The 11625-nt window shown below is 23.3% G+C and overlaps 2 protein-coding genes across 2 annotated transcripts; one reads left to right on the top strand and one right to left on the bottom strand.

Moving 5' to 3' along the window:
- The first annotated feature begins 3284 nt into the window (after positions 1–3284).
- LOC128953870 (enoyl-CoA hydratase domain-containing protein 3, mitochondrial-like) lies at positions 3285–4272 on the top strand. Its single transcript, XM_054299398.1, has one exon. It carries the CDS (start codon positions 3375–3377, stop codon positions 4227–4229), a length of 855 nt encoding a protein of 284 aa, XP_054155373.1. The 5' UTR covers positions 3285–3374; the 3' UTR covers positions 4230–4272.
- An 18-nt stretch (positions 4273–4290) lies between these two features.
- Positions 4291–5598, bottom strand: LOC128953871 (X-box-binding protein 1-like). The gene is made up of 3 exons (XM_054299399.1): positions 5237–5598; positions 5078–5174; positions 4291–5006 (listed from the first exon to the last, which is right to left on the bottom strand). The coding sequence occupies exons 1-3, from the start codon at positions 5470–5472 to the stop codon at positions 4557–4559; spliced, it is 783 nt and encodes a 260-aa protein (XP_054155374.1). The 5' UTR covers positions 5473–5598; the 3' UTR covers positions 4291–4556.
- Positions 5599–11625: the final 6027 nt, after the last annotated feature.

Raw genomic sequence — 11625 nt, 5'->3', positions numbered from 1 at the left:
GATAAGGCCTTATTTTTGGACGATTTTAATTAACTATAAGTTTTGAAAGGGTCTAAACAAAAGCAATAATTGATACAAAACTTGAGTTTTATTGCATTTAAGATAACAAAATATTATATAAGTATTAAATGTGTATTATTTAAAATATTAAAAATATGATCAAATGCAATGAAATAGGGATTGGACTCAGATATTGTTATATATATATATATAGTATATCTATATATTATTTTATTGATAGTAAAAGATATAAATTATTATATACATGAATATACTGTATATTTAAACATTTAGTTGTGAATAATTCGCACACAAAACACATGTTAAGTCAATCATTGCTTCAATTAATTCATTTAAAATAAATTATTATATAATACAACAATTTGTTCAAACATTTGTTATCACAAACTCATAAAATAATTATTTTTATAATTAATAAGATATTTAAAACGATAATTCATTTTTAATTCAATTTTTACGATTTAATTTTAAAAAATTAAAATTGCTTTATCTAAAAATTAATACGAAACAAACAATAAACTGGGAGAAAGTTTTATTATAAATGGTTGTTAATTATAGATTCTTGTTATAAGATTATTAATGTTTTTTAATTTGTTATTATGTTATAATGTAAATCAAAATTCACTAATTGTCTATTTTTATCAAATAATTTTATTGATATATTGTGATCACTATTCAGTAAACCTATAATTTGGGGTGATTTTTGATAGTCATAAATAAAATTTAAAAATAAAATTACTAATATTGTTGATAATTATTATAAATTACTTTAAATATAATAATATTTTATTGTAATGTAAATTTTAAACCCCAAACTTTTTTACTTATCAATAGTTGTTTTAATATTATTCTGTATTTTACAGTAAATAATTTGTTAATTAATTAATTTTAGTTTTTATATGAAAATATGTTGAATTTTTTTATCATTATTTAAATTATCCGATATTGAAAAATAAAATTAATTTTCAACACAGAAAACACTGCCATTAATTATTTTTAATGATAGCCTTTAAAATAAGCAACAAATACTGCAGACTTATAGATATTTAGTTTCTAAGTTATATATTGTACAACAATATCAATGATAAAGTACCCGTTTTTATGCTAAATTACATCAAATAAGTTTAGTTAGTCTACAATTACTTTATCATAAACTATAGTGTATCTATATATTGTATAACGTTATATACATAAAAAATATATACTGTAATTTTACTGTAATTTTACTGTAATGTTACTGTAATTTTACTGTAATTTTACTGTAATTTTACTGTAATTTTACTGTAATTTTACTGTAATTTTACTGTATTACTGTATACATTTGTGCATCAATGTTTAGGCTTACAATATACTGTACAGTATGGCAATTGTCAAAACTTCAGGTATATATTGATAATATAAAAATAAAAATTATTTTAATTTTTATCATTATATATTTTTTTCTTATATAGTCATTAATAATAGTTAGCAAAAATATATGATAGACTTATTTTGAGAATATATATATATATATATATTTTTTTTATACGAAATTCTAATAATTAATAAATTCTTAAAACGGGAATTAAATACATTTTGCAGAAAAGTTCATAGCTTTGGGTTATTTTTCATTAAAAAGTGAATCTAAAGTATATTATTATATAAAAAATTTAAATATATTATTTTCAATTCATTTTTTGGAGACTTCAAGCCCAAGGAATGTATGTTTTCGATGATTTTGTGGCACAAGAAGTCAATAGACAGTCGGATCAATGGTATGGCTGTGAACTCATTTGATTGAGAGATCCACTGACTGAAAGTCAAACTAATATTTATTAAGGCATTCATTCGTTAGTTTGGTTTGTGTCCCACGTTTTGCATGCAATCCAACCACTGATTCACTGATGATATGACATCTCATTGCAAAAAAACACGAGTTATGTATGACTTTAACAGAGTTGGGAATTCCCTCAATATTTCATCCAATTTAATATCATTGCTCTACTCTTCAGTGATGCCAAAGAACTCACAATTATTTAAATTATTTGAGATTTTTATCTGAGAAATCATTTATTTGTCTATTTTTTTAGTTAATTTATTATCATCTCATCCATAATGTCCTATATAGTCAACATTTGTCACATTTTATCCAATGTCTTCAAATTAATTGAAAAATATTTTAGGCGAATAAAGTTAATCTTAATGTATATAAATACTACATTTTGGTCTATAATGCAAATACATTTCCTCCCGGGGCTATACATATGATAGATGTGTTGTCATTTGCTTAGTTATATAACTAATATTTAAAATTGTAAAAAAATATTTCGCAACTCCTTTAATATTAATTTTCACATCTGTCTATCAATTTATAAGTTAAGCTACTATTAAATAAAATAATCATTAATTTATATCATTACATAGCTATAAATCAGGGTTAATCAAAAGGGGTATGGGGTAAAACCAAAATACCCCTAAGATCGTGATTTTTTGGATTTACCCCCCCCCCCATACTTTTTTGACCAAATTGAAAAATTGTAGCTTAAAAACAAGGAGAAATGACCCCTAAAATTATTTCAAGTTTAAAAATTAAAGTTTTAATTACTAATATTTTAGTTTTATGTCTTTATATAATTAATAAAAAAATATTTTTAGAAATAATAGAATTTATTGGGAATTTTCTCTTGACGTTAAAAAAATGCAATAAAAGTAGTTTTATCGAAATTTTTGTCATTTGACTTGTCCTATACCCCTCTAAAATCTAAAACCTTGCTTAACCCTGCTATAAACATAATGCATATTAGTTAATTTATATTATTATGTACATGTAGATTTTTATAAAATACCCTTTTGAATCATGAAAAATAAATTATAATTTAATTTTACAGTAATAATAATAATAATACTGTAATAATTTTACTAAAATATAATAAAAATAATTTCTTTATATTACAAATTATATCAAAATAAAATATTAAAATATCTAATATTATTTAACAACAAAAATTGTTTAATAAATTTTTATTAATAAAAATAAATTTGAATTAACTATTTATTTATATTTTATTAGCTTTTATAGTGATTGACTTTAAGCTAATGTATATTTTTAGCACATTTTTATAGACAGACTATTAATAGTGATAATACTGTAATGCAGTTATAAATGAATACTACAGTACTTTACACTATGTATTATACACTGACTGTACAAAGTGTGTACAAAACTGTATAATACTGTTAATACTATTATTACTACAGTATTATAGCAATAAGTTTATATAAATTACTAATGAATTGAATTCAATGTTATGTAATGTTTAGTCAATAAATCATATGATAAGACTTGGCTTAAGTTTAAGTGACTTAACCCACGAATGCGACAAATGTTTGGTTTAGTGACCAAAACTTTGACGACACGTATTGTGCGTTCACTTCACACGACATCGCAGTTATCAACACTTTTGGTCAATGAGTCCGACGGTGTCAGACATGTGGTGTTGAATAACCCGAAGAAACGGAATGTATTGTCTCTGGCAATGATTGAAAGGTTGCGGGAAGTGATTGTCGACAGTCCATCACTTCGTTGTGTTGTTGTTAGCTCTAATGGACCGGTATTTTCGTCGGGACACGACCTCAAAGAGTTGACAACACAAACAAGTGAAGAATACCACAGAAAAGTATTTGACAGTTGCGGTCAACTGATGCTATCTCTTCAGAAATTGAATGTCCCGGTCATATGTCAAGTGAATGGTTTGGCCGCAGCGGCCGGTTGTCAATTGGTGGCCGCATCTGATATTGTCATTGCGAGTGACAAAAGTAAGTTTAGTACTCCCGGTGCTAGTGTTGGTCTATTTTGTTCGACACCTGCCATACCTCTATCCCGAAGCGTTAACTTGAAAGCCGCCGCTTATATGTTGATGACCGGCAATACCATTACGGCCTATGAAGCTCTTAAGTGCGGATTAGTTAGTCGAGTGGTTTCTGAATCAGACATCAATAGTGAGACCCAGAATGTGGTCAATGCTATACTTTGCAAAAGTAAATCAGTAATAGCTTTGGGAAAACATTTTTTTTATTCACAAATTAACCAAAACTTGGAAACGGCTTATTGTAACGGATCTCAAGTTATGGTCACTAACTTAGGCTTAAGGGACGCTCAGGAAGGCATTGAAGCCTTTATAGGCAAACGGACACCACTTTGGTCTCACAGTACCGATAGATACAAATAAACAATTTATTGAATAATTATTTTTACGATTTATTTACAACAAATAATTTAAATTATTGTATATTTAATGGTTATATTTTTAAATAGAAAATATTGAACATAATGAACATAAATGTTAATTTTTAAATGAATATATATATTAATAAATGAATGATTTTGAAGACAATAATTTAGATGAGATCCGGAAAGAGCTCGGATAGTGTTTCCTTCCATTGCATATCAGTGGTCACATCAATGCTATTGTCAGACAAAACAATATGTGAATTGTCCGACTCATAGCCAGAATCGCTTTGAGAGGACATCGGACTCACGGGTTTGGTGTTTAGCTTCAAGTATTGAGAGAATTCAAAGTCTGTATAGTCGTCTTGAGTGCTGACATCCGACACTGGGATTGGGATATCGTTTGACTCAATTGGTTCTCCTGTTTGACAGTTTTCTCCATTGTCTGAGATTGTAATTTCAGAGTCGAGTAAATCTTGTGAACATTGCTGAAGGAATTGAAGCACTGAATCAGATTCAGAACCGTTAACCAAGAGATGAATGGCATCATCGAGTGAGACACAGCTTTCATATCTGTTTTGGTGGCAATCGTCGCGAGTTTCTGCGGCTGAGAAACATTAATGAGTTCTGCGGACTCAACGTTACAATCGCTTTCCTCTACAGATTTGACGCACTGTTGGCTCATCGATGATAACCTTTCCTTTAGTTCTCTGTTCTCTATTTCCAAAGCTTCATGTCTTGCAATCAACTCTTCATTTGTGTTCAAAAGGATTTGTTTCTATTAATCATAAAAATTATAATAATTACATATAATTGTATTGTTTTTAATTTATATTAAATAAGACATACTTCTCGAGTAAGACATTCAACTTTATCGTACAAATCACTCATTTTAGATTTTTTCCGATCTCTGGCCAACTGTGCGGCCGCTCTGTTGTGAAGTTTCCTATCGATGAAAATCACAATATATTAGATATATTTGGCATCAAATAGTTAATCAAATCAAACCTTCTTTTAATTTTCTCATCGATGGTCAAGTGGTCCAACTTTTCTCTTTTACGCTTTGGTTTGTCCACCGGTTTGTCAGCCGATAGCTGACCACTGGTCAAACATCTGGTTGTCATTGCCTTTAAATCTTTGATCTTAACTTCGATGAACTTTTGTTTATTATTAGTGTTGATATTTGAAGCCATCATTGGTAACACTTTTGCTATTAATATCTTTTTGTGAGTCAAGTCCTGCATTGTCTTCAATTTGGATCAAATGAATGATGAAGTGATGGATAATAATAACTATAATAATAATAATAATAATAATAAACTGAATAAATGTTTAGAGTTTAGTGTAAAACATTGTAATCAATGTTCACAACAATTGTCACACTTTTATAAACATTTGCTTAACATATGTGTCGCTCTCTTATTGGTCTAAATGTGGGGCAAAGAGACCTGTTTTGGTCATCAAAAACGTCATACAAACAATCGATTTAATCATTTAACACATTATTGCATATATTGTTCCCTTAATTACGTTATTGATGTTTATATTGAATGACTAATGTATACAATCGTGTGATGCAATTATTGTTTGCAATTACAGTACATATAAAATACAGTTTTTTTATTCAATAGTCTATTGAATGGCATTTAATGTGTTTTGACTCACTTTACAGTACTTTATAACGCAATGCAATAGCAATGATAAGTACAGTATATATTAGAGTTGTTTTTTAAAACCGACTGAAACCGGAACCGAAACAGTTTTAGTAAGGTTTCGGTTTCGATGTTTCGGTACTAAAAACGGTTTCAGTTTTAAATATATTAATTATACTGAATATTTGTTATCAAAATAAACGTAATATTTATTTTAATTTTAAAAATTGTTTATCAAATTAACTAAAATATAAATATGATATTATATCAAATTATCTGAATTTTGATGTTATAATTTTAATGTAATATTAGTTTAAAGTAGAATAACGTAAATAAATAATTAATACATTATAATGGCATCTATTTTGGCATTTCCAGGCATTTATTTCCTTAAAACCCTGATTGTAACTTAACTTCGGTTTGATTTGGTTTGGGTTTTAAGATCTTTTCGGTTCATACCTCTAGTATATATCATATAAGTATTATATTTATTAATAGATGTTTTTTAATCCATGCATTTTAATGACAATTATTACAATAGATGTATAAAACTTATTTCAATTTGTAATACCGGTATATATTTGTATTTAATTTTTATGCATATATTTGTCAAATTAGTTTCAAATTGATAATTAAAATTCAAAAATATTTACATATTAATTGATATGTCAATTGAAAATAGTTTTAACATTAATGTTATCATTCAATAGTTATATAACCGATAATTAACATTGAATTTTAATGACTTACATATGTTATGATAAACTAAATGTATTAATATTTTTATTTTAATAATAAATACAGTTTTAGTGTTTATATGAATTGAAAGTTTTTTATTGTGAATAATGATTGCGATAAAAGATGAAAATATAACTGAAAAAAACATTTATATAATTTTTTCGGTACATTTCAATGTCCATACAATTTACATAAAAATTACTAAATGTTTTGATGCATTGATTGAATAATTTTGCGATCATTTACTCCAATAAATTGTTTTGATTTGAATGTTTAGATAAAATATATTGCAATACATTAATGCAAATCTATATTTAAATGACAGGAAAAAACAACTTTTATTTTATTGCATTAATTAAGTATTATATTAACCTTTCAATAGTGAACTCTGTTTATAGTTAACATCCTTTATATATATATAACAAAATAATTTATAAAATCTCAACTTATTGTCAGTACTTTTAATTGATTTATACCTTAATTATAGTCAATAAAATAAATGAATACATGATATTATGCATAAATAATAAAAACTGTTAATAATATCTCTATTTTATATACTGTATATACAAAAAAAATTATAGGAAATTCAATTACTATTGATGTATAATATTTCTAATAAGGGAGGGATGGGGTCGGCGGTGGGGTTTTCCGGGAAGATTGGATCAAACATTATGTAAATCTATGTTTATATATTGAAAATACTTTTAATAGTCTTTAGTTTTTTATATTTTATTTCTAAATGATATTCACCTCAATTGACATCTAAAAAAATTCTTATATTACTAAAGATATAAATTAAGCTTAAAATAAAAACAAAATTATGTATAATTAATTAGTTTAATATATAATGCAATCTTAATATTATTAAAAATTTTGATGAAATAAAAAATTGATTAATTAATTATGTGTTCAAACAGTTATATAACATTGTATAGCATTTTGTCTGTAAAATAGAGAGCATTTAATAAGGAGAGAGTAGGGAAAGGTAGGGAAGGAAAGAGAGACTTGTTTTTCAAAAGCATAATAAATGGTAAAACAATTCAAGTGTTATGAGAGCCCAAAGCGTTTTATGAAATACCTTACACTTAGGTATCATCCGATTCGCACACAATTTATGAATATATTTTGAGTTCAATGTCCACACAATTTTGCACTAATTTTTCTCTATATTTTCTTCTAACTTTTACTTATTAATTGTTACCAAAATTATATGCTATTAATGTATAAACATTTAATATTGTATTTTTAAAATGATGAGCATAAGTTTATCAGATTTTTAAATTTAATTATTTTTAAATATATTCTAAATAAGTGATAATTAATTACTTACAATTAAATTATTTATCATTAGATAACTCGATTACAAGCAATTAATATTATTTTTTTTAGTTTAAATCATTTAATGCTATAAATTTGATAATGATTCAAATAACATTAATGTTATTTAATAAATTATATTTTTAAATATCCTTCTTATCATCATCTTATATATATAATTATAAATTCGTAATATATTAATATAAACAGCAATAAAAACAGTAAAATTAAAAAAAATAATTAATTGCTTTCGTTAAGGAAGATAAAAAATCAATTGTGAGTTTAAAGTTAGTTATTATATAAAAACTAATTTTAACACAAATAATAAAAAATTATATCCTCTAATTATTGAAGAACTTGACCTTTTATGTGATATAAAAACTTATATTTTAATTACTTATAAATTATATATTTTTAAATATTAAATATTATTATTGTTGTTTTAGGATATTTTAGAATATTTATTTATATTATATTTTGATTGATTGATTATTATTTAAAGATTTAAAATAAAAATAATTAACTATAATTACATGTTATAAATACATTAGTATGAATTGACATTATCTGTAATAGTTTACTAAAAATATTAAATTTTGTCACAAATGTTTTGCACAACAATAGTAATCAAGTTTTTAATATATTGGGAAAACTTTTTAAAGTGTGATTAATATGAATGATTAATATTATTTAAATTAAATTAATATTTTTGTTATCGTAAACTATAATATTGCAATTATGCTATCATAATATATTTATATCTTACAAACTAATACATCTTTATTATTTTAATTATTTTTTTTGGTTTTATTTTTATCTCAAAGCACCAACAAAACAAATATTAAAAACTTATGTTAATTAATAATAAAATTATTAATTAAAATTATTGTTGAATTAACTTAATTGATTCAATTATATATTAGTAACATTATAAATAAAATATAATAAATTACTATTATTTTAAACTTAAATAAAACATAAAATAATATAATTTATAATTGAATAAAAATGTTTGTTTAAATAGATTTCATAATAGATTCGTTACTTTTGCAAAATCTAAACAAATATTCATGAATTGTTTTATATTAAATGATGATTTAATTTAAACCATTTTAATTGTCATTAATAGTATTTCAATGTTAACTTTTACTGTTTTTAAAACAAATATCATATTATTAGCAAATGGTAAGCCATTAAATGAGAACACTCTTGAAGTTCATCCGCATCTATCCATTGTATTTGAATTTACATTATTTATATTTAAAACATATTTTAAAAATTAAAACTAAATGAAAGTATTAAATCTTTTTTATACTGTATTTATTATTAACATACAATTCGTGCGTTTATTATATTTAATCTTTTGTTTCTCTAATGACATCTAAATCGCTTGATTTTAATAAAATATTTTCAATTTACGTTATATTTGAAAACACTATATATTTGTAAATTCATTGACTTTGCAAATATATAAATGCTTATTATACATTATAATTTAATAATTAATGTACAGTATAGTATAGTTATAAAAATAACAAATCAAATTTAAATTGTTAATTATTTTTTATTTACAAAAAAAAGTTGTTTTGCTTTATACGAATTAAAGTCATCAATGATATGATATAACGATAATTGCGATATCATTTATTTAAAATACTATGAATAATAAATAAAAATGTGCAAATTATAATATTAATGGTATATTATTAGTAAACACATATTATAATAAATATCAATTAGTTTTTATGTTTATAATTTTAACAAATTATTTACTTTTATAAATATAATTATGACATTTGATGGCCAAACTATACTTACAATGCAAATGAAATATTTTATTTACTTATATATAGTATTAAAACAATATAATGTATTAATATATAGATATTTTTGATATATATATTTATATTTATATAAAGAATTTAAATATCTAACTCATCATTTCTGCATTTTATTATTTTTATACTTTTATTGTGACTCAATTTATTATAATTCAATGAAACTCAATAATATAATGAATATGTTTTTATTTTAAAAATCAAAGATGTTTTTTAAGCATAAGTTAAATATTAATTTTTCTTTTATACGTATGAATTACTGCATATTCTAATGCTATATTATTATACTGGAAATTATTTGTAAATAAACATTAAATAAGGTTAAAATGTATAAATATTATTATTGATATTTTTATATAAATATTAATATCATATACAGTATATAAATATATGTATATAATATTATAATATTGTATCTATAATATTTAAAAAATAATAGAATTTATTGTAACTGTAATAAGCATTATAATTTTTATTATGAAATATATAATAATTTTTAAGTATATATATTTAAATACTTAATGATTTAAATTTAATGTTTAAATTTAAAAAATGTAATTAGTAATTAATCACATTATTATTAAAAGTTTATGGCAATTTTATAGACATGTTTTTATTAAATCAGATGACTTATTATGTTTTTTATATTAATGATTATAGTAATAACAATTATTGTATATATTTAATATTATTTGTAAATATTGTTAATGCCAATTTTAAATCATTATTAATATTATATTATTTGCTTTTGAATATTATTACAAACCTATTGCTGTTCAGTATTTTATGATAAAAATGAGATAATGATTTGATAATTAACCATAAAGTTGAGGCAATCATTTGTATTAATCAATTTAAATATCGTAAATACAATATGAGACATATGTTAATAATGTTTAGTCACAGCTTTTATAGCATTAATTTTGTAGGGAATTCCTAATATTCCGGCGCCTTATTTCTAAGTAATACCTGTTTAGTAATATAACTATTAAAAGCATGATATCATACAAGCTTTAGTCAATTGATTTTAATTCTAAACACATTCTATATATAAATACAATTATATGATTGAATATTAAATATTAATTGTGTTTTTCAATAATGTTTTTATGACATATTTTATAAACAAATGATAGTATCAGTTGTAAAGAATTTCAATTATTTAATTAACACTTAAACAATGATTTGATGAGATTTAATAAATCATTTAATGTTAATGAATGAGAAATAAATGGAGAGGAATGACATGATATAAGAGAAATGATATTTAATAAAAACAACAGCTTTTGACTGATCTGTAGCCCAGAGAGTGGGCCATCAGTTAAAGTGTAACCAATGCATTGGCACAGGTATTCATTGGCATCTCTATAGATAATTCGATACATATTGCGGTCCAATGGTAAAGAAAATCACGATTTATTTATAAGCGATGAGCTATGATGTTGTGGCCTCAGGGAAGGTCGCACTAGCACTGGTAGTTCAGGACATTCATTCATTTCATCTGTAATTTTATTTTCAATGTCACGCAATCTTCTCTCAATTTTCAATTATTTTGTTATAGACTTATAAACACAAAAAGTCTAATTTGAAGCAATGAAAGTATTTTGACTTTAATTTTGTACTTTTTCACAAAAATAAAGATAGTTCATGGTTTATGATTTTATATTATTAAAATATAATATACTATTTATAAAATATATTGATTTCTATATTTAATATATTTTTTACTTTAAAAAAATTTTATAGTTGCGATTATTATTGAAAATTACTTAAAATATTTATTACACTATGCATTAATATTTTATTTCTAATATTATATAATATGATATATGATATGCATAAATGTGAC

The sequence above is a fragment of the Oppia nitens genome, unplaced genomic scaffold (genome assembly GCF_028296485.1).
Source record: "Oppia nitens isolate AA-2021 unplaced genomic scaffold, nextdenovo-longstitch-racon4-pilon3 scaffold23_pilon_pilon_pilon, whole genome shotgun sequence".
Lineage (NCBI taxonomy): Eukaryota > Metazoa > Arthropoda > Arachnida > Sarcoptiformes > Oppiidae > Oppia > Oppia nitens.
Note: the sequence above shows the minus strand (reverse complement) of the source record. Positions and strands in the feature narration are given on the sequence as shown.